The sequence below is a fragment of the Strongyloides ratti genome, assembly GCF_001040885.1.
Source record: "Strongyloides ratti genome assembly S_ratti_ED321, chromosome : 2".
NCBI classification, from domain to species: Eukaryota; Metazoa; Nematoda; class Chromadorea; order Rhabditida; family Strongyloididae; genus Strongyloides; species Strongyloides ratti.
Window position 1 is genome coordinate 11,438,537 of NC_037308.1, and position 23,624 is coordinate 11,462,160.

At 23.9% G+C, this 23,624-nt stretch overlaps 9 protein-coding genes across 9 annotated transcripts; 7 read left to right on the forward strand and 2 right to left on the reverse strand.

Annotated features, from left to right (window-relative positions):
- Nucleotides 1–143: 143 nt before the first annotated feature.
- On the forward strand, nucleotides 144–1,128 carry SRAE_2000365100 (Hypothetical protein; the record flags this gene model as incomplete). Its single annotated transcript, XM_024654869.1, has 2 exons — nucleotides 144–381; nucleotides 422–1,128. The coding sequence occupies 2 exons, from the start codon at nucleotides 144–146 to the stop codon at nucleotides 1,126–1,128; spliced, it is 945 nt and encodes a 314-aa protein (XP_024508198.1).
- A 178-nt stretch (nucleotides 1,129–1,306) lies between these two features.
- On the forward strand, nucleotides 1,307–3,314 carry SRAE_2000365200 (Mitochondrial intermediate peptidase; the record flags this gene model as incomplete). Its single annotated transcript, XM_024654870.1, has 2 exons — nucleotides 1,307–3,157; nucleotides 3,207–3,314. 2 exons carry the CDS (start codon nucleotides 1,307–1,309, stop codon nucleotides 3,312–3,314), a joined length of 1,959 nt encoding a protein of 652 aa, XP_024508199.1.
- A 326-nt stretch (nucleotides 3,315–3,640) lies between these two features.
- On the forward strand, nucleotides 3,641–5,171 carry SRAE_2000365300 (Zona pellucida domain-containing protein; the record flags this gene model as incomplete). The annotated part of the gene is made up of 2 exons (XM_024654871.1): nucleotides 3,641–3,730; nucleotides 3,783–5,171. The coding sequence occupies 2 exons, from the start codon at nucleotides 3,641–3,643 to the stop codon at nucleotides 5,169–5,171; spliced, it is 1,479 nt and encodes a 492-aa protein (XP_024508200.1).
- A 137-nt stretch (nucleotides 5,172–5,308) lies between these two features.
- Nucleotides 5,309–7,825, reverse strand: SRAE_2000365400 (Probable ATP-dependent RNA helicase DDX11; the record flags this gene model as incomplete). Its single annotated transcript, XM_024654872.1, has 2 exons — nucleotides 5,309–7,515; nucleotides 7,561–7,825. 2 exons carry the CDS (start codon nucleotides 7,823–7,825, stop codon nucleotides 5,309–5,311), a joined length of 2,472 nt encoding a protein of 823 aa, XP_024508201.1.
- A 294-nt stretch (nucleotides 7,826–8,119) lies between these two features.
- SRAE_2000365500 (Histone-lysine N-methyltransferase EZH2) lies at nucleotides 8,120–10,366 on the forward strand (the record flags this gene model as incomplete). The annotated part of the gene is made up of 1 exon (XM_024654874.1): nucleotides 8,120–10,366. The coding sequence occupies one exon, from the start codon at nucleotides 8,120–8,122 to the stop codon at nucleotides 10,364–10,366; it is 2,247 nt and encodes a 748-aa protein (XP_024508202.1).
- Nucleotides 10,367–10,689: 323 nt separating this feature from the next.
- On the forward strand, nucleotides 10,690–12,692 carry SRAE_2000365600 (Zinc finger, RING-type domain and Zinc finger, RING/FYVE/PHD-type domain-containing protein; the record flags this gene model as incomplete). The annotated part of the gene is made up of 5 exons (XM_024654875.1): nucleotides 10,690–10,723; nucleotides 10,764–11,002; nucleotides 11,049–11,905; nucleotides 11,948–12,057; nucleotides 12,106–12,692. The coding sequence occupies 5 exons, from the start codon at nucleotides 10,690–10,692 to the stop codon at nucleotides 12,690–12,692; spliced, it is 1,827 nt and encodes a 608-aa protein (XP_024508203.1).
- A 540-nt stretch (nucleotides 12,693–13,232) lies between these two features.
- Nucleotides 13,233–14,049, reverse strand: SRAE_2000365700 (Glycoside hydrolase, catalytic domain and Glycoside hydrolase, superfamily domain-containing protein; the record flags this gene model as incomplete). Its single annotated transcript, XM_024654876.1, has 5 exons — nucleotides 13,233–13,322; nucleotides 13,364–13,571; nucleotides 13,613–13,637; nucleotides 13,678–13,791; nucleotides 13,836–14,049. The coding sequence occupies 5 exons, from the start codon at nucleotides 14,047–14,049 to the stop codon at nucleotides 13,233–13,235; spliced, it is 651 nt and encodes a 216-aa protein (XP_024508204.1).
- Nucleotides 14,050–14,580: 531 nt separating this feature from the next.
- SRAE_2000365800 (Mutagen-sensitive 301) lies at nucleotides 14,581–17,065 on the forward strand (the record flags this gene model as incomplete). Its single annotated transcript, XM_024654877.1, has 3 exons — nucleotides 14,581–14,852; nucleotides 14,896–15,424; nucleotides 15,473–17,065. 3 exons carry the CDS (start codon nucleotides 14,581–14,583, stop codon nucleotides 17,063–17,065), a joined length of 2,394 nt encoding a protein of 797 aa, XP_024508205.1.
- Nucleotides 17,066–19,941: 2,876 nt separating this feature from the next.
- SRAE_2000365900 (Gamma-glutamyltranspeptidase family-containing protein) lies at nucleotides 19,942–23,060 on the forward strand (the record flags this gene model as incomplete). The annotated part of the gene is made up of 2 exons (XM_024654878.1): nucleotides 19,942–20,027; nucleotides 21,167–23,060. 2 exons carry the CDS (start codon nucleotides 19,942–19,944, stop codon nucleotides 23,058–23,060), a joined length of 1,980 nt encoding a protein of 659 aa, XP_024508206.1.
- Nucleotides 23,061–23,624: the final 564 nt, after the last annotated feature.

Genomic DNA, 23,624 nt, shown 5'->3' on the forward strand with positions numbered 1-23,624 from the left:
TATTAAAAATAAAAAAAATTTAAAAATAATAATTTAGAAATACACATTTCCAAAGAAAATGTTTTAGCACGAAAGTAATTGAAATAAGGGTCATCACTTCATAGAATTCTAACAATTATTTAAAAATATCTGAAAATTTCATAATGAAGTATAATATATACCCATTGTCAATTCTTTCTATAACTGATCATTATACAAGAGTTCTTAGAAATGAAGAAAGTCGGATGAATGAAAAAGTTTTGAAAGACAAAAATATTAAAGTATTTGGTTGTATATTTGGTAAAATAGAAAATAATACCGTTGGCATATATATGTCACTAGAGGGATGCTCCGTTACTGCTGATTATATTACAGAGTTTATTAAAAGAAGAACTGAGGATTGTAAGTTTTGATATCAAAAATATTAATATTATTTTATTAGATAATAAAATTTTTAATGAATTTGAATGTTTGGGGCTATATTTTACGGGAAATGATGGTGAGGTAGATATTTTTGAATCAAGAACTTTTGATCAGATAAATAATGAATTATTTTTTGGCAAATTAAAATATATATTAAAATACAATCCTATTGAAAATAATGTATATATTGATAATATGAGGAAACTTCCAATGACATTATATGAAAAAGTACCAGATCCAGAGATTGTTATTCTTCAATGTCCTCTTAATGTTGTCTTTTCACCAACTGAAAAAACTGTAATTAGTGAAATTATAAAAATTGATTGTGATGGTATTACAGCTTGGAAGGAGGATAGAATAAGAAATTTACTTGCTTACAAAAATTCTTTACTTAAAGAAAAATGCACAATCAAGAATGAAGAAAAAAAAGAAAATGATACTTGTGTTCAGATGGACCAGGATTTATTAACCAATCAATACAAACCTGATGAAGAAATGCTTTTAAAAGAAATTTTTCAATTATCCGAAACATTTAATGGTGAAATGAATAAAGAAGATGTTGAAGAATCAATAGAAGCTATTAAAGATGCTGAAATTTCATTACTATTTACAAAAATTATAGAAGGAACTGAAAGTTTATGTGACTTCAATTCCTTGATAAAATCAATTTCTACTACAACTGGTGTTAAAGGTTTAAACTGTGTTCCAGATCGTAACTGTTTTTAGGTGTGTATAATATTTATTTTTTCAATTAATTATGTAAATAACATTAAATGTATGGTATTTTTGATTGTCTAAATTTCCATAGATAACTTTGACCATCAAAAAGTTTTAAATTTGGTTTTTTCCATATTCTAATTTATTTAAATTGCTGCTAAAGATTAATTTTAATGTATTTATTAAGATGTTAAGATTTAGTAATTTTCTTTTCACAAAACGTCGTATATCAACTGGTCTTTTTGGTGTTCCACAATTATCATCACCTTCTGGATTTAAAGAATTTACAAATTTAACAATAGAAAAATCAAAAAATTTAGTTAGTCAAATAATTAACAAAGAACCCCTTAATCTTAATCGTCCTTATGTTGCATTGTTTGATGATATATCGAATGAGATATGTAAAATTGCCGATCTTGCAGAATGTGTGAGGTTAACACACCATGATGTAAATTATGCATCAGCAGCTCAAGATACAATGATTAAATTTACAGAAATAGTTGAATCACTTAATACTAATTCTGATCTTTATAATGCTCTTAAAAAATCATTAGTTGATGACAAGGATAAATTAGATGAAATTGATGTTAGGACGTTAGAAATGTTTTTAGAAGATTTTGAACAAAGTGGTATTCATTTATCTGATGAAAAAAAGGCAAAATTTGTTACATTATCAAATGAAATTTTTCATTATGGTAGTGAATTTACAATGGGTATGGAAAATACTATACCATTAACTATGACAGAACGTTTAAAGTATGGTTTAAAAGATGTTACTAATCCATGCTCATTTTCACATGATCAAAATGTTAGAAAATTTGTCTACAATAAATATTATTCATTTTCAAAAAGTCAGGAAGAATGTTTAAGAAATTTAATTTATAGTAGGCATCAATTAGCTCAATTAACAGGTTATGAAAGTTTTTCTGAAAGATCCCAAAGAAGAAGTATTTTAAAGGATTATAAAAATGTTAAAACATTTCTTGTTGAATTAATTGACACTCTTCGTCCACAAGTAAAAAGAGATTTAGAAACATTATTACATGTTTTAGAAGGTGATTTATTACATAAAAAAGGCTCAAAAGTTGGAGAATGGGATTTACATTATTTAATTTCTCGTTATAAAAAAAAAGAATATGGTGGAATTAATTATAGTTTTAATCAAATTTCTGTAATAGAAGCTATTAAAGGATTTGAAGTTTTGACAAAAAGTTTATATGATATTACATTTGATATACAAAAACCTGAAAAAGGTGAAAGTTGTGCTTCTAATGTGATAAAGTTAAATGTTAATGATAATGAAAAATTTTTAGGATCCATATATATTGATGCTGAAGGTAGACCAAATAAATTAATAGGTGATTGTCATTTTACAATAAGATGTGGAAAATTACTAGAAAGTGGTGAATACCAAACACCAATAATATCATTGTCTTTTTCATTTTTTCAAGGAAATATAAATTCATTTGATGATATAAAAATTAGTTTTCAAGAGTTACAAAATTTTTTCCATGAAATGGGACATGCAATGCATTCAATGTTAGGAAGAACAAGATATCAACATACAGCTGGTACAAGATGTCAAACAGATATGGCAGAAATTCCATCTAATCTTATGGAATTTTTTGTAAATGATCCAAGAATATTGAAACATGTCTATAATGATATAGGTGGTAAATTTTTATCAAAATCAGATATAGAAAAATTAATATCTTCAAATAAAGCATTTTCATCTTTTGATCTTTTACAACAATCTGTTTATTCATTATTTGATTTAGAAGTTCATTCTTTACGTTGTGAAGATATTATAAATGGAAATATGACTACTAGTGATTTGTTAAATGAGATTTGGAATGAATCACTACCAGAATTAGAACGTGACGCTTCATCAGCCTGGCAACACAGATTTTCTCATTTAATACCATATGGGGCAAAGTATTATTCATACCTAATTGCAAAAGCATCAGCATCTCTAATATGGAACGATTCTTTTGTTAAAAATCCATATTGCAAAGATTATGGTAATCGATGGGCTTTGGTAAGAATTTTAATATATTCATTTTAAATAATAAAATATTATTTTGTAGGTTCAATCACATGGAGGTCAATATCCTTCAGATAAACTTTTAGAAATTTTTCTAGGATATTCACCATCATCAATTCAGTTAGCTGATGCTATACAACGGGATTTATAAAAATATATTTTTGTTTGTTAGCATTAAAAAAATTTGTTTTAAATAATAATAATAAAAAAAAAATTTTTTTTTTTTAAAAATATATTTTATTGTAATAGGATTAAGGTCATTATATCATTTACATTGAAAACATGTTCATATTGTTTGTTTTGTCAATCTCTTTAAAATTCACGCCCTTAAGCATATAGATAAAAATAGTGAAAGGAAACAAAGAATGGATAATATAGTGAAGGATAATAAATTTTTAAAAAAGAAGAGTTTTGAAGGTAAAATAAAAGATTTCTGGTGAAATTTCAAGTGTTTCTTCATTTTGTTAAATTTAGAATATGATAGTGAGTTTATTTGTAATATTTTATTTGATCTCTATTATTAATAATATTGTACATGGAGGATTGATAGTTACACCACCAAAACTTGTAATATTACTAAATTTTTTTTTAATACTTAATAATATATTTTATTTTTAAGGAATGTTTAGAAGATGGATTAAGAATTCATTTCAATCCATCTGGAATATTTAATGGCCATATATATGTAAAAGGATTTTTTTTCTCTCAATATTGTCATCTTGATTATGCTAATTATCAAATTTCAACACCTTTTTATTTTCAAATACCATATGATAGTGAATGTAATGTAAAAAAAGAAAAAACAAATAATCCAAATGGTATAAATTATAGTGTCACAATAGTAGTTCAAAATCATAAATTATTTCTTACTGATAATGATCAGGCTTATCAAATTAATTGTTTTTTCCGTGAAAATCGTACTGAACCAAATCATTTATATACACAATCAATTCAAATTAATGATGTTAATGAAACAAAAATTGATAATAATCCTTTTGAAACACAACCAATTTGTAATTATCAAGTTTTAGGAGGTTCAGAAAATGGTACAATTGTACAATTTGCTTCAATAGGAGATATTTTATATCATAAATGGACTTGTGAAACATCAGAAATGGGAATGCTTGTTCATAGTTGTATTGTAAAAGATTCAATACAAAATTCTTTTGAATTAATTGATGAACGTGGTTGTGTAACAGATAATACATTAATGCACCCATTGAATTATAGTATTGCACTAAACTCTGTTTATGCTCCAATACCGGCTTTTAAATTTGCTGATCAAATGATGTTATTTTTTTCATGTCAAATTACATTATGCAAAAAAGCATTTAATGGTTGTGAAGGAATAACTCCACCAACTTGTAGTTTTATAGATTTACCTGATCAAGGTGGTATACCAATGCCTATTGTTACTAAAAGTGGTACTTCTTCCGGTCAACCTTTAATAACATTAACAGAAGAAGAAAGTTCAGGAAGACCATTTTTATTAAATAATGATAATTTATTTGCACCAAAATTTGAAAATTCACCAAATACTTTTTCTACACTTCCATCAAATATTATGGTTAATTCTTATGGATACAATTCAACATCATTATCACCAATTAAAAATAATAGAGATATTATACAAGGAGTAGTTCAAAAACCAAATTCATTAATACATTTAAGTCGTTTTCCATCAAATTCAAATAAGTCAAATTTAAATGATACCCTAACATTAGATGTAGTTGCTGATCAATTAATTGTTTTTGCCAAAGATGATGCAATAAAAGCAAGTCCATTAAGTAATCCAAATCTTATTTATTCAACAAAAAATTGTCATTATCCAATGTTTCCATTAATTATATTTTTAATGTTAAGTATAATAACTTTTGGTATATTAATTGTAGGATTATTATGTCAAAGAAAATATTATGAAAAAAAAATTGAAAAATGGCATGGTTTTTTTACACCATTAGAATTAAATTATCAAAGACCTATTGGTATACATCCAAGAGATTTTTAAACTAAAAATGATCTTTCAAATTTAAAAAAAAAATTTTTTTTTTGTATAAAAATTGTTATATAATAAATTTTTAAGAACTTTAAAAAATGTTTACATAATATTAAATAACAATAGTCATACAAATATTTTGAAAAATTTTAAATCTTGTTTTCAAAAAATTTTTTACAATTTTCACTAACATCTTTAAAGTTTCTACATTTAATAATTTTATCAACAATCCAATTAGGGAGTTGTCGTTGAATATTTTCATTTTGGTAACGTTTATCAAGAAATATAATTGTTGAATAATCATTACTATGTCTGATCGCTCTACCAATACCTTGATTAACAGCATGCATACACAATGAATTATAAAATGTAGAAGCAGCAGAAGATGATACATTTTTTTTAAGGTAATCCATTTTTGCTAAAATTTCAATTGAATTTTTATTTGGAAATGGTAAACCAATCATTATGACACCACGTCCAAGTTTATCAGAAAAATTTATTCCTTCACTTAATTTACCACCAATTACACCAAATAAAATTGCACCTTTTTTAGTTAATGCTTTTGTAGTATAATTATTCCATATTGATGATCCATTTAATTTTGACTCATAAAAAATATCTTTTATACTTGACAATGTTTCAAATAATTTATGATCATTTTTTAATATATTTTTAAATATTTCTATATAAGAATAACTAGGAAAAAAAGCAACAATACCATTAGGTATGACAGATGCTATTTCAATAATACTTTTAATTAAACCTTTAAACATTAAAGTATTATTTCTTTCTTCATATATAAAATGTAAAGGTGTCCCATCGGGTGAGACATCAGAAACCATTGCAATAAGTTGACTTTTATCTACAACATGACCACAACTAAATGTTTTTATAGATTCTTTTGGAATCAAACATACTCTTTCAAAAGCATCCAATAATTGTTCAATTGGTTTCATTGTTCCTCCAATTAAAATTAATGCTTTTGCTTCTTTTACTATCTGTTTAAGTTTTTCTGCAGGATTTAATAAAAAAAATTTTACTTTTTTTGTATCTTTATCTGTATTTTCCAGAGCTATTAAACTATCATCATGACTTTCTAAAAATGATTCTAAAAATGTTTTTATAATATATACAGGAGATGATAAATTTTGAGTTATTTTATTTTCACTTTCTTCTTTATTTTCTATATTTATATTTTTTGATTTATTTGTTAAAAAAAAACCATGTAATTTTCTCCAAAGTTGTAGATTGTCAAATGAAGTCATAATTTTAAATAAATTTAAATCAAGTGCTTCAGAGTTATACAAAAATTTGGTAGTTGTCATAGTATTTGTATCAGATTCTATATTATTTAATATATTGTACATGTTATTTATAATTTTTTGAAAAACACGAAACTGTTGTTTTGTTTTTAAATTAAAACGTTTTTCATAACAATTATAATAACTACGTAAAAGAGAAATAAATGATGATAATGATTTTTGATCAATTTCAGTTGAATAAATGTATGAAATTGTTTCTAGTAAATTATGTGCTTCATCAACAATTATTATATTATCCTTTAACGACAAATCCCAGGCTTCACGAGATCTTTGATTTAACAATATATTATATGGTGTTAAAACTAAATCACACAGTCTAATAGCTTTTCTTGTGGCAAAATAAGGGCAAGCATAATTTTTTTTACCAAATGTAAGTAGTGTTTCAGGATCTAATCCTTCCCTATTTAGTATTTGATCAGCCAAATCCTCAATAGCTTTTTGAGATGAATATGGACATCTACATTTTGATGATCCTAATTCAACTGATTCTCCATCTGAATTTTTATATTTTTTTGGAATACTTTGTTTGTTATTCATTAATTCATTACATTTTTCATTTATAAGTGAAATATTACCTAATGAAGCAACATCTTCATTTACACATAACATAGCTCTTGAACGAAGTAACGCAACATTAGGCTCAAATTTTGTTTTAGCTAATTCTTCTAACAATTGTAGTAATTGAGAATGTGTTCTTGAAGCGTAAATTATTTGAATAGTTCTTGTTGGTTCGTCATTTTGTATAACAAAATCTTTTTCATTTAAAAAATTGATTTCATCTTCTTTTGGGGCAAATTCATCATCAGATATATCCTCATCCTTTATCTCAATGTTTTGTCGTAACTTTCTTTTCCCTTGTTTTATATTATCTTTTTCTTTAAACTGACTTTTAGACCACCTGTTTTCTTTAGCTTTCTTTAAAATTTCATTAACTTTACGCATTTTTTCTTGTTTTTCTAAAGCAATTTCACTTGCTTTCATTAAGTTATGCCTTTCTTTCATTATTTCAATCCAATTTGGATTACCTTTAGCTGCTTAAAAAAATATGTTTAATATTAGTAAAAAAAAAAATAATTTACCATCTTCTAACATTTTAATTCTTTTCTCTAATTCATTTCCATCATTATCAATTTGTAATTTTTTTAATCTCAACCAAGTTAAAACAGAACATAATGTTGATAAAGATTTACCCGTTCCAGTTGGTGATTCTAAAATACCTACTTCACCTTTTTCACAACATTCAAATATATTTTTCATAAGATCATTTTGTATAGAATATGGTTGATAAGGGAAACTAAAGTCATTAGGTAAAGGAATATTACCAATACAATTATTAGTACCCATAATAGTTATAAAAAAAAGTTATATTTTTATTTTCAAGCCGCCAAGAAATATTTCACCAAAATATTATTCTTAAGAAGAAACTTTATTATATTCGCGCTGACTGCTCGTTTTTAAACTGTTATTAATTTAAAACTTTTTTAATACTTTTAGATATTTTAATTTATATTTTTTATTATATTACTATATGGTTTAAAAAAATTTTATTTATGTTACAATTTAAGTACTGAAGTTACTAATTATTTAAATAACTAACCATCTAACATTATTTTTTTTTTATTTATCTAACTATATAATATGAATTGTATGAAAATGGATAATTTAATTTCATTTAATGAAGTTATTAAGGAAGAATTTCATGAAGAAAGTTTTTGTGATAAAATAAATGGAAAACATATTCCAAATTCTTCTAATGTTTATGATAAAATTAAATCAGAAAAAAATTTTAGAGAAAATCATTTAATATTTAGTAAATCTGATTCAATAATAAGTAGGGTTGAAGAATTTATAAATGAACATGATGAAGATCAAATTGCAAATAAAGAGTTATGTATAACAATAATGAAATCTATGAGAATTGTTGATGCATATGAAGCTGAAGTATCACAATCAAGGTTTGATATATTAACACCAGTAGAAACAACAAATGAAAATGAAATAACAAGATCAGATAGTTCTGTGGTAATCTGTAGTTTAGAAGCTTTAAATGAAAAAATTAATCAGGGAGCTAAGATACCAAATTTAAATATGGATCATAAATCATCTAAAGGTGAATATTTAACAGGATATGATTACAATGTTCATATAATAGAATGTGACTCAGAGGATGATGTTAATTATGTTATGGGTGAAGAAGATAATGAATATAATCCAGTTAATATAAAAAATGCTTCATTTGACACAATAAAACCAAGTAATGTTCCTCCATATATTCAAACAGTCATAAATTTTGGTACTCCAGATGATCCATATTTACATTTTAGTATTGATGCTATACATGAAAAGAGTGATGATGTGGGATTATTTGATGATGAAAATGAATTAGATATTTTTCCTGATGGTGTTCGTGGATTAAAAGAAAATATTTTAGATTTTAATATATCTAGTGAAACCATATATAATATTATTTCATTGACTCAGGAAAAACATCCTAATGTAGATATAGATGAAATTTTTACTAATGTTCATTTTTTATTTCCAAAAATTGGTTCTTTAAAAGTTCTTAAAAATGTAGTATGTGATATTGAACGACAAATAGGAAAAATTAAGAAAAGAATAAATCCTGAATCAAAATCATCTTTTATTACAGATTCTTGGTGTAATAACTGTTGTTTATTTATGGATTGTACCTGTGAAAAAAACAATGATGGAGCTATTCCAATGTCATATGTTACAAAACTTCCATATGATGATAGTGAATATAAAGATATGTGTGGAGTAGATTGTTATAAAAATAAATCAAATCAGAGTAAATATCCCAAAGATATATCAGAGTATTCTAAACTTGAGCAGATACGTTTTAAACAATACTATATATTGTTTGGAAATAGAAGTTGCCATATAAAAGATACTTTAATAACAGATGAAGGTGTTATAGCAAAATGTTATCGTATAAAAGTTTTTCTTGATAAATTTTGTAAAGGCCTCCCAACAAAACAATACATAAAAATGACACCAGCTCAACAATCTCTAAATACCTATCAAACATTTGCCAATGTAGCAAGAAAAACAATTTTAATAAATGAATCTGAATATGGTAATGATGATAAATATTCACCTTGTAAACATTTTGGAGAATGTAGTGAGAAAAATAATTGCCCTTGTATAAAATCAAAACATGCATGTTTTAACATGTGCCAATGCCTTCCTTCATGCCCTTCAAAATTTACAGGTTGTAATTGTAAAAGTGGAAATTGTAGTACAACAAAATGTCCATGTGTTAAATTGGGATGGGAATGTGTTTCAACGTATTGTAAAAATTGTAACTGTGATATAACAATAGATGTTTCAATTAATGAGATGTGTCGAAATTCTTTTTTACAACGGGGTTTTTCAAAGAGATTGGATATTAAAGAATCAACTATAGCTGGATTTGGTGCATTTGCAACAGATCTTATAAAAAAGGGTGATTTTATAAGTGAATACAAAGGTGAAATTATATCACAAGAAGAGTCAGAAAGAAGAGGTCGTGTATATGATAGCATCAAAATGAATTATCTTTTTAAATTAAATCAACTTCAACAAGTTGATGCATATCATTATGGTAATGCTTGTCGTTTTATAAATCATTCTGATACCAATCCTAATGTTCATGCAAAAATTATTGTTGTAAGCGGGATGCAGAAGATTGCTCTAATTGCCTTAAGAAATATTGATCCTGGAGAAGAATTGTTTTTTAATTATAATTATACTAAACATCAAACTAAAAATTTTGTTAAAAATATTACAGGTCCTCAAGGTGTAAAAAGAAATCACAAAGGGCCTGCAATAAAAGCTGAAAAAATAGATCATTTGTGGAAAAAATTTAATTCAAAAAAAAAATAACTACTAATGTGATTGTATTTTGTTTTAATAAATTTTTTTTTCTATGTATCTAATAACTAAAAAAGTAATCAATAATCAAAAGTTCATTTAGAATTATTTAAAGTACTAGTAGTTTACTTTTATTAGTACTATTATCCAGATATATTATATAAGAAATCTATTTTAATTCATCAAATACGTGCTTTGTATTCCAACTTATAAAACATAATTCCATTTTCTTGTTATGACACATGATTGGAATTTTTCAATAGTTTTTTGTTATTCTAATAAATTTTAATTCTTTAGTTTAAATCAACTTATTCTATTGGATGGAAAAATAAATAATGTCAGTTTCACAAAATAATACTGGACAAATTGGTAAGATTGAATTATGTAAAATGATACATTTTTTCTAAAGATTTTAGTCAAATTAATTGTGAAATTTGTTTTCAAAATTATTCACAAGTAGGTTCGTCACATGCAATATCATGTTTACCTTGTGGACATATATTTGGAAAAAATTGTATTTTTCAATGGTTAGAATCAAAAAAACCTCAAGTAATGTGTCCAAAATGCAAGAAAATATTCAATAATTCATCAAATACTACGAGTAAATTAGAAGATTATATAATAACTCTTTATGGACTGCCATGCAGTGTAAATAGAAAAATTAAATATTTTAATAAAAAAATTTTATTTATAGGGAGTAATTAAAATTGATTATGAAGATACTAATGATAAATTGTTTGATGTAAGAAGAGAACTTTTAGAAGTTAGGGAAGAAAATTCAAAATTAAGGAGAGAATTAGATTCATTAAGAAAAAATTTTAGATATTTATCATCTCAACGATTGAATAGAATACCTGTAGTAACTTCCAATTATTCATCTTCTGGCTTATTAAGCCGGTTGAGAGCGCAACGAGCTAACAATATAACTAGAAATTCGGTATTACAATTAGATTCAAGGCAAAGAGATACTGTTTTTGATTATTTAACGAGACTAACTAATCAAAATATTAATCATGATTCTTATAATTCAAATTCTAATGATATGTCTACAACTTTATATTCTCGTGATAATATTCCAGAATTCACGGTAAATGATGAAGAAGAATATGTGAATGATCAACTAAATAGTGAAGATTCTCGTGATGCAGTTAGGTCACAACCAGATGAAATTATAATTATTTCTGATGGTGAAGAAGAAAGTATGTCAACAGATACTATTGAATTTCGAGAAATTAATTCCGATGCTTATGAAGGATTCAGTAGTGGTGATTTTGAAGAGTCAGATGATAATCAAACTGTATCTATTATTTTTAGTAAACTTGATTCTCCTATAAAAGAGACAAATATCACCGATGCTGTTTTGTTTGGTGAAATAATCGTAATCGCATGTAAAATAGGTGAAAAAGGTGGTTCTGTTTTTTCTTATGGTCTTAAATTTGTTTCATCTACAAACAGTTATAATCTATGTGTTTCGAATGAACCAATAAATAGAATAGTTATTACAAAATCCAGAGATAATGATAATAGATTGAATATTCTGGTTGCTTCATCGTTTTGTTTGTACTTTGTAAAATTTTATGTTATTGATTTTAGTGCAACTGTATCAAAAATACTAAAACATATGAGGAAGATAACGAGTATAACGTGGATTAATCATAAAGAGTTTGCATTTGGAACATCAGCTGGAGAAGTCATATTTGCAGGTATAGAAAGTAGTTTAAATGTTATTCAAAATATAAAAAGTTCTTCAGTAAATAGTAATAGTGGTGGAAAATGTCCAATTAAACAACTTATAACTGCAACTCATGGATATGTATTTGCTGTTCAAGGAAAAAAAATGTTTGTGCATCATAAAGATTGTGAAAAAAAACTAATTAAGGAATATAATGTAGATGTTAAGTATATTAGTTTAAATGAAAACAAAAATAAACTTTTTTGTTTTCTTAATGAAAATTTCCGAACAGTAAAAGTTTTGTCTTACATGATTGTAGAGCATATCAGAACAATGAAAACACAATTAACTATTGAGGATAATTCTATTCCATTGGATTATGAATATGAAACTACATGTGACAAAATGGAACCTTTACTTTTTGAATATACAAACCAAACTGATAATTATTTAGGATTTTTTAACTACAACAAAGATAATAAACAATTGGTTGTAAAGTTTATTAATCATACATATAGTGAAAGTATAAATTTACAAAATTGTGGAGAGGTCATTAAAATTATTGCTGATATTTCATCTAAAAAAATAAATAGTAGAGAAACTTTGAAATTTGCAGTTATAACTAATGAAGAAGTGCAGGTATATGGGGCAAGATGTAATCTTTAATTTTTCTATTAAACACCCCAAATTATAACACTATTTTTTTGTATATTTTTTAATTTAAATTGATTCGAGAATTAGGGAACCTTTCTTATTTTATGCAAATTTTTTTCCATACACTTGTATGATAATTATTAATTAGCTTTTTTTTTTATAGTTTTTAAATTTTAAATAAATAGACAATTTCTACTTTTAACTAAAAAAATTGAAATATAGTTTAAATATATGTACGATTTTATGGAGATTTTTTATTACTGTAGTCTGATATCGAATCTTGTTGAATAAAATGATACTTTTTAAAAAAAATATTTTAAAGACAGAGGAATAGTAGATAAGGTAATAAAATCTACTATGAAGAAATAATTATTATTAGCATTATATAGAAAATAATTATTTTAATCGTAGCTTACTTTTTTTTTATTTCTAATGAAATGTATAAACTTTTGGATTTTAATTGTTATTAAGATGAATGACTAGTTTATGTTAATTTTATTTTAAAGATTATAAAAAAACAAAAATTTTTATCTCTAAAAATGTGTTAAAAACTTAGTACCAATTGAAATCCATATTAACTCCACATGGTCCATTTTTATCTCCATTATATTGTTTGATACTTGGTTTAAATCCTCCGAATGGCTTTAAATACAATTTATTTAGAAAAAAAATTTATAACTTACTTTAAAGTTTTTAAATGATTTTTCATTGTCATAGTCTGGCCACCAAAGAGGTAATCTGTTGAGGCCACCATTCCAATCTGCTCCAGCAATAACATCCCATTCATAATATGATGAATAAATACCAACTTTAAATCCTAATTTTTCAGCTTCTTTGACAAGTTCAAGAATAAATCGTCTATTTTTTGCCTTATCAGATGGCCATTCATATCTATTAAATAACTAACTAGAAATAAAAAAATAGCAACAAACCTTTCAATATCCATCCACAATGTTCCTAAAAAGTAAAAAGTAAAGCAAACTTATTTAAAAAATACCTATTTTAGCTCCTGCTTTATTTAATTCTTTGTGGGCTTCCTCAACTTGAGTTTTTGCCGAGCTACATCTAGAAGTGGTACATGGAAAGAAGTATCCATCAACATGCTTATAACCTAAATTATATAATTACTATAAAATGACAATAAATCAAATATACCAGCTTTCACAGCATTTTTTATATTTTCAATACCAGCAGCATCATGAGAACCCATTGATCTCCAAACACGTCCAATAAAAAATTCATATCCTTTTTCTTTAATACATTTCATTGTAGTTGTTGAAATGCTTCCAATGGCATCGAATCCAGTAATAGAAGATGCATTTTCAAAAATTGAAAAAATGACTAATAAAATAAGTAAGAAGAATTTCATTGTAAACTATCGTTTACTTTTAAAATATTAGAATTTGTAGTCATTTTAATTTGATATCAATGTTATATAGAAATAACTTTTTTGCATTAAACTTTATAATCTCGTTCATTCTTGATAAATATTAATAATTTTTAAAATTATTCTTGATAAAATACAATTTGTAACTGATAACAAAATTTTTGATACATTTCTATCAATATACCATCTTTTATAATAATTAAAATTATAATGTTTATTAAGAAAAAAATATCAACAGGATTCTTTTTAATAATTAACCAATAAAAAAATTTATCATAATTAAATTTAAACAATGGAAATTACTATAAAAGATAGAAATGGCTTGCGGGAAAACAGTTTTAAAAATGTAAAGCTTCTATGCAAAAAATAACACCTTTACCAATCAAACAATAGGTTTGAGGTACAATAAACCGCCATTAACTGATTTACATTGGAAATTTACATACTGGAAATTTGCAACTTCATATTCTATTTACATAAGTTTGTAGGTGTTTTTTGTTGTTCTAATTAAATATGTCTCTCCCACCTGATTCTGATACTCAGACCTATGAAAGCAAGCAAATTTGTTTTGTTAAGTCATGGCAAATGTTAGGATTAGATCTTGATATTGAAAAAGAAGACATTGTTCCGATAAAAAAGCGGAAAGTTCTTCCACCACTAAACTATCATAATAACATTGTTACAAAGTTTAAGAATGTTGATGGACGATTAATGGAATGTAGCCAAAAGGCTATAAATGAATTTACCAGTCCATGTTTTAATAATACTTTATCATCGTTTTCAAAGTATGTTTTTATATTTTATTTATAATAATAATATTGTTTATAGTTTATCACCTGAGCGTCATGCACCAACCTTTACTACTTTAAACAATGGTAAAAATTTGTCTGATAAAGATGTATTTTCAAAGTTGAATTTACCTATTCAGCTTTATGAATATTATTTACAGGAAAGAAAAATTTCAAAGCTGTATGACTGGCAGAAAGAGTGTCTTTGTGATGCAAGATTATTGAGAGGTTCAAACATTATATTATCTCTACCCACTGGATCTGGCAAGACAATGGTCGCGGAGCTATTAATGCTTCGTGAAGTAATCAACAATAAAAAAAGTTGTATTATAGTTTTGCCTTATGTTGCTATAGTTCAAGAAAAAATGAATATGTTAATGGATTTTAAACAAATGTTTGATATTGATGTCTTGGATTATGCTGCTGGTAGAGGAGCTATACCACCTATAAAATCTGAAAAGGAAAATGGTACAATTTATGTTGCAACAATAGAAAAAGCAAGTATATTAGTAAATTCGTTAATTGCAACTAAAAGAATTGGTGAAATAGGACTTATGGTTGTTGACGAGGTAAATTTTATCTTCAGAGTTTATTATTATTTATTGTTTTTTTTTTAGTTACATATGATTGGAGAATCAAACCGTGGTATTTTTATTGAACAAATGTTAACAAAATATCTGTTGACATTGTCAGGTCAGATAATTGGATTGTCGGCAACTTTAGATGACATGACTTGTCTTAGAAAGTTTATGAAAGCTCATGTTCTATCAGTTGATTTTAGACCTGTTCGGTTGGACCAAAAAGTTAAAATTATGAATAAAATGTATTACTTGGATGAATCTAGTGGTTTTAGAAGATTAGTCCCTATACCAGGACAAACAAATAACAATTCTTACTATGATCCTCGTGATTCTAGTGGTGTTTTGCCTTTTCTTAAACCTTTAATACCTCACCAAAGTGTTTTGATTTTTTGTCCAACTAAAGATTCGTGTGAAAATTTATGTAGTGTGCTATCAGAAATTTTATCTGAAGATTTAATCTATGCTGATAATGATCCAAGAAAAGAAGATCTTATAGATATGATAAGAAGCGACAATGGAGGAAGAATTTGTGAAATTATGGAGTATGGTATATTAGCTGGGGTATGTTACCATCATTCAGGAATTACTATAGAAGAAAGGGATCGTATAGAGACAGCATTTAAAAATGGTATAATACATACATTATGTGCAACTTCAACTTTGGCGGCAGGAGTTAATCTACCAGCTAGAAGGGTAATTATTAAAGATCCCTTTTTACACGAAGAAATTATATCCAAATCTCAGTACACTCAAATGGTTGGTCGTGCTGGAAGAGCAGGACTTAATAATTATGGTGATAGTATTACAATTATAACATCAAGAAATAAAGAGAAGAAATTTAGAGAGATGGTTGAGACACCATATACAAAATGTACAAGTCAAATGGTAAAGGGTGTAAATAATTATAAAAATTTTCAAGTTTTACTTCTGGATATGATTTGTTTATCGATGGCTAAGACAAGAGAAGATTTGGAAAAAATTATGTACAGTACATTTTATGGATATGAACATAAATCAGAAGTTATTAAAATTTTAAATTGTGTAATTGGAAAACTATTAGAATATAATATGATTAAAATGGAATGTAATATGTATGTTGCTACACTTCTTGGAATAGCTACACAAAATGCTAACTTTGCTCCAGATATTGCTGTAAATGTAAAGCGGGAACTTGATGATCATTTGGAAAATGGTATTATTTTGTCATCAGAAGAACATTTAATATACATTCTTTTACAAAGTGATATTTCTCTAAAGGTTAATGAAAGTATAATGCACAATGAAATGGAAGATTTGGAAAGAAATGATCCACAATTGTTTTCAAAGATATCCAATGTATCATATCCTCAATTTATATCAGAGTTTGCCACACAAAATCGACCCAAATCTAAATTTGTAAAAATGTACATTTTTTTTATGATAAGAAAGCTTTTAAAAAAGCAATCGATTTGGGATGTTGCAAAAGAGTTTAACGTTCAGCGTGGTTGGCTTCAGAATGTTCTTCAAAATTTTAATAATCATGCAAAATGTTTAATTCGATTTTCTGAAAAACTACCTGAATTATGGTCTATTTGTCTTTTATCTCCACATGTTTTAAATAAATCTTGTATATATATAAATGAGAAATGAACCGTTTAAATTTTTAATAAAATTTTCTAATAAAATGTTGAGTGGATTACGAAAATAAAAAAATTTTTTATTTAATTATTTTAAATTTATATAGGTAAAACTCTAAGAATACAAGAATTTTTATTTTGTAAATTAATTTGATTAAAGAAATTATTTTATTTAAAATTACAATACATTTTTTAAAACATCACATAAATCAATAAATGTTTTTTTTTTATTGTTAAAAGACAAAAATAATACTATCAAAAGTTAAAAGAAAGGTGGATCACAATTATAGTGAGATTTAATAAAATTAAAAAAAAAAATTAAATTGTTAATATTTTAGTAAATTATAGTATTATAATGTATTTTATGGTAATTATAAAAATTATTTCTTTTATTTTTACATAAAAAAAATGACAAGTACGCAGATGAATCTATTCTGGTTTCATTAAAATTTTACAAGTACATTCTTTTTAGCAAACAAAAAGGATAAAACAAAAACATGTTTTAAATTAATACATAATTTGAATTGTTGATAATTCTCGGTTATTAAAAAAATTATATAACAATTATTTAACATATGTAAAGTTTTTTTGACAAATTAAATAATTACCCTTTTATACATATCATATATAATAGAAAAATGTTTCTTAAAAGAATAATCTTTATATAAAATTTTTTTTTTAATTATTAAAAACGCGTTAAAAATAGACATATTAAATAAAAATTAAATGTTTTTTTAATGCTAAGTTACATATTTATGTACTGTATTATTTACAAAATATTCTTTTATATTTAAAAAAAATACCAAGATGATTTATTTATTTAATGTAATTAAAAAAGTTATAGAAATTATTACATTATTAATAAAGTGTTAAATATTGTTATACATTATTTTTTTTTCATAAAAAAATTTATATGTAAGTATAATATTTAGTTTACTAAATTCAAATGTTTAAATTTTTATTAATTAAAACAAAATATGGCTAGTTCATTTTAATAAATAAAATAAATTATTTCTTTGATTATAAAAATAATAAAGTTTTTTTTTTTAAAGAAACTATTCATTTTAATTTTAAAATATAATCTATAATTATTTGAAAATGTTTTATAAATCATGTTATTTTAAAATTTCTTATATTAATTATATTTTTTTATTGAAATTTACTTTTTTTAAACTAATATAATATATTTCATGGATAATTTTAAGATTAAACTATAAAATTATTAAGTTTTTTAAATCTGATAAATTTGCCTATTTAAAAATATACTCTTAAATCATTTTATTTATTTTTTATTGTAAATAGACTGTTGAAGAATAGTAGTATTATTATGAAAACTTTATTTTCTTTATATTAATGGCAACATTTCTTTATAATCTTTCAACTGATAGTTTTAATTTCTTATCGTACCATTAGAGAAATTAAAATTTATTTAAAATAGTATCCCTATTTAAAAATAGTTAAAAATATAACATTTATTAAACATGAAATAATAAAACATTTCATTCCTATCAAATATTATAATCATATTTTGACATAGTAATTGATATATTTTGTTATCATATATTGTGGAAAAGAATTTCTAGTTATAATAAAGTACAACAATCTAGAGTTAATATTAAATTATTATGTGGTAATGAGGTTGTGATATTTTAAATTTACAAATTATAAAAACGGCTGATATGGATGAAATAATGTAATATTTTGTTATTAAACTATTATTAATCTTTATCTTGGTGTAATTTATCTCACATAAAGTTTTACAAAAAGAGACGAACATCAAAATTTTAAATTCATTGTTTTTTTGTTTAATTTTTTAAGATGCCATAAGGTAGCACAATTAACTAATTAAAACTAAGACTATGACTAAACATAAAGTATAAAATTTATTTATTAATATAATTATCAAGTTTTTTAATTAATCAAAAAATAGGATTTTTACATATAAATATATATGAAAGTTTTAAATGATCTTTATTGTTCTTGTCTAATTTTAAAATTAAAAATATATATTTTTTCCTCATATTTCAATTAATGGATAAAAGTATTATCCCGCCTCCTCAAATTTTATTATATCATAAGATACTTTTAAAATAGTTTATAGAAATTTTTTTTTTATACAATAAAAGATTTTTCAGAATTTTATATAATTTTTCTTAAATATGTCGTACATTCAGTTTACACAATTTCTTTTAATATTTTTTTAACATACTTATAAACATATTTATTTTATTGAAACAAGAATTAAAACTAGAAGATAATCTTTTACGTAAAAAAATTTCTATAAGTTATTAGTTAAATTATTTAAGTGTTTTTTTTTATAAATAATTTTATTAAATAATGTTATTTGTATGATTTCACTAACGGAAAATTTCCTCCATTAGTACATTGGCAAACATTAAAATTTATAAACAATTATCTTGAAAACATTTTATCATTATTGAAAAACTTTCTTGCTGTGTACTAAGTATAATTAAAAAATATTTTTCTTACAAATTCAAAGAAATTCTAATTATATTTATAGATCAATTGTTGATTTATAAAAAAATTTTTACATTATACTATTTACCATAAGAATATAAAAATAGTAAAAAAATTTATTTTTAAATAAATATATGTAATGATTGCTTATGAAAATCAAAACAATAAAAATTATTTTTATCTAAATTTATTTATACAATTTTATACTGATAAATTACTAAAAAATGTATAAGAAATTTTTTTGCCTTATAATGATTTTTTTTTCGTTGTTTAACCTTTCTATTTAAAAATGTAAAATTTGACAAAAAAATTATAATTTATTTTATTCAGTTTTTTTAACTATATAAAACTCTGTCTATATTATAACATAGTATTTTTACAATTTTCAATCTGATAATTATAATATAAAAAATGGTAAATAAAACAGCTGATAGCAATACATTTAACACATTTGGAGAACAATCATTAAATAATAAAAAATATAAGAGAAAATTATCGTAAGTTGATGTAAAATTTCAAAAGTTTATTGTAGGGTATTTATGTAATAAAGTTCATGATTTTTATTTCTTAAAATTAATCATTAAAGTAGTTATATTTTAAGTTTTATTCTTCAAAATTGATTGTTAAAATATTTTTTTAGGTGAATATATTTAATTAAAAATTAGAACTTAAGCATAAAAATATAAGATTTTTAATTTTATTATATTTTTTATTAATTAAGAATTAAACTTATCATTTTTTAAAATTCTTTTACCGTACATCCTATTTATTCTTAGTGAAATTTTAAAATTTTCTAACATTCCCAAATTATTTTAACAAAATCATATAAAATTTATTATTTAATATTATAATTCTTTAAAATTAATGATCATGTCCAAGAGTTATAAAATTGCACATTTCATAACAATTCCATTAACTTTTTTTTTCAATTCTATGTGTCATATTTTGTTAACATAAATGTTTTTTTAAGAGAAATTATTCGTTAAATTATATAAATATCAAACAATTTTAGATAAATTTTTTTGAAAATAAAATTCATCATATATATTACCAATATAAATTTTTTGTTATAAGTAAATAATACATAATCATGTGTTGTTATATATTTTTTATTAAATATATAAATTATTAATGATTTATATTTGTTTATAAATTTTATTTTATAAAAATTTCTTACGTAATTATTTAACAAATAAATGAATAATTTTATTAATTACTTAAATGTAATAGATAAACATTTATTGGAATAAATGTTTTTTTTTTTTCAAGATGTTATAAGTTTTCTTAAGATAAGATAAAAAAATAAAGTATATTTTATATATATAATTTAAAAAATGAAAAAATTAAGTTTTTTATTAGTTGGGAATAATTTAAAAAAAAAAACAAATTGTTAGACTAAATAAAGTAAATGTAGTTTTTTATTTGTATTGAGATATTATATCTTAACGATACTTTTCTCTGACGTGTTTTTAATAACGAAAATAATTTTCTACAACATCTAAAATGAGAATACATATAAATCGATACCACGATCATATATATACAGTTAATAATCATTATATTATTAAAAAAGTTTTTCAATTTATTAGAAAAAATAGGTATAATAATTTTAAAAATTTTAGTATTTTATTTTCAGATGTTTCAAATGGCTTGCGATAATTGCAGTAATAGTTTCAGGAATACTTTGTTTGCTTGTAATAGCATTAGCTTTAGTTGTTGGAGTGAAAATAAATCAAAACAAAAATGAATGTAATAATACAATTACTAATAATAATTGTAGTGATACTTCAAGAAGAACTACAACTGAAGAGATTGTTTTTACAACAACCCCTAAAAGTAATGAAGATTTAGAATTTGATTGGCCAAAACCAAGTGGAAGTTTATTTGCTCGTTATAAAAAAGCTGCTGTTACTTCTGATAATGGATTATGTAGTGAAATTGGTAGAGATATTTTATTAAAAGGTGGAAATGCTGTTGATTCAGCTATAGCTACATTACTTTGTATAGGTGTTGTAAATCCTCAATCATCAGGATTAGGTGGTGGATTTATAATGACAATATATGATAGTAAATTAAAAAAATGTATTTCATTAGATGCAAGAGAAATGGCTCCTAGTGAGGCAAAAGAAAATATGTTTGTAAAAAAACCATTAGACAGTTTTGTTGGATGGAAATCAATTGGTGTTCCAGGTGAACTTCATGGTTTATGGACTGCATATACAAAATATGGTAGTGGAAAAGTTAATTGGACAACATTATTTGAACCATCAATAGCATTAGCTAAAGATGGTTTTCCTGTTACAGCACATTTAGCAGTAAGTTTACAAAAAAAGAAAACATATATTATGGATGATGATGATATGAAAAAAATGTTTACTAATAAAAAAACAGGAAGATTATATGAAGAGGGTGATTTTTTGAAAAGACCTCTTCTTGCAAATACACTTTTAAGTTTAGCAACAGCTGAAAATCCTGTTGATTTATTTTATAATCAAGGAATAGCACAAACCATTTCTGAAGAAATTAAAGAAAATGGTGGATATGTTTCAAAAGAAGATTTAGGAAAATATGAAACAGTTATTTATGATACACCAATTGAGGTTGATGGATTACCTGGTGGTTTAACTATGTGTGGACCACCACCACCATCATCATTTTTAATTACTCAAGCTATTGTTATGGTTATGAACAAATTTTATAATCAACCAAATCTTAATAATTTAAATGATCCACTTTTTTATCATCGTCTTATTGAAATAGAAAAGTTTGCCTATTCTCAAAGAACTAAATTAGGTGATAAGGCATTTGTATCATCTATGAGTGATTTAATTCAAAATTTAACTGATCCATCGTATTATAATAATGTTTATGAATCTGTAAAAAATATCTCTCAACCAATAGAATATTATTCACCATCACGTTCTATACAAGCACCTGATCATGGAACATCTCATATCACAATAATAGATAGTGATGGAAATGGTGTTAGTTGTACATCAACAGTAAACCAACTTCTTGGTTCTGTTCGTGCTTCACCAACACTAGGAATTATTTGGAATGATCAAATGGATGATTTTTCATCACCTGGTTTGACAAATAGTTTTGGATATACTCCATCATCATCAAATTTTATAAAAGCTGGAAAAAGACCAATGTCTTCAGCATCACCAACAATCATTTATCATAAAGAATCTGGTGAAATTAAAATGAGTGTTGGTGCTTCTGGTGGTTCATATATTATATCAGCAACAGCACAAGTAATCATAAGAAGTATTTTATTTAATCAAACTGTTAAAGAAGCTGTTGATGCTCCAAGATTCCATCATCAATATTTGCCTTATGTTACAGAATATGAATTATTTACTCCTAATAATTTAATAAAAATTCTTGAAAATAATTATAAACAAAATATGACAGGAAAAGAAAAATTATCTAGTGCTGTTCAAATTCTTGAGAAAAATGATAATGGTTATATATATGGAAACAGTGATTTTAGAAGAGAAATAGCAACCTATCCAACTGGATATTAAATAGTATTTTTTTTTCAACTTTTTAAATAATTTTTTTTTCAAATTTACAATGTTACTTTTAAATCTTATTACTATTTTTTTATATAATAAAAAAATTTTTATTCATGACAAAAAATTACTTCAAACAAATATTTTTAAAAGATTGATTTAAAGACAAATATTGTTTGCTAAAAATATCGTTTACCAATAAAGTGACACCAAAAATATTAACATATAATAAAATTTAATAATATAACAAATTATTATTTTTAAACATAAAGATAATAAAAATAAAGTAGCAAAAATTTTTTTGGATTGAAAGTATCAGCCTATTAACACAACAATTCATGCAAATAGTTACAAAAAATAAAGATAAATGAACTGTTATGATATTGTGTTTTTGTCACCCTTATAATATATTCCTGTTTCGAGTCAATTTTAAAAATATTATATGTAATTATATGATTGTTATTATATTATATATTTATATATATATAAATATTTTTTTTTTATGTAATTCAACTAATTTTTAGGTAAGAACTTTGATTCAGTAGAAAGTTGAGAAATTATTGATAACTTGTTTTT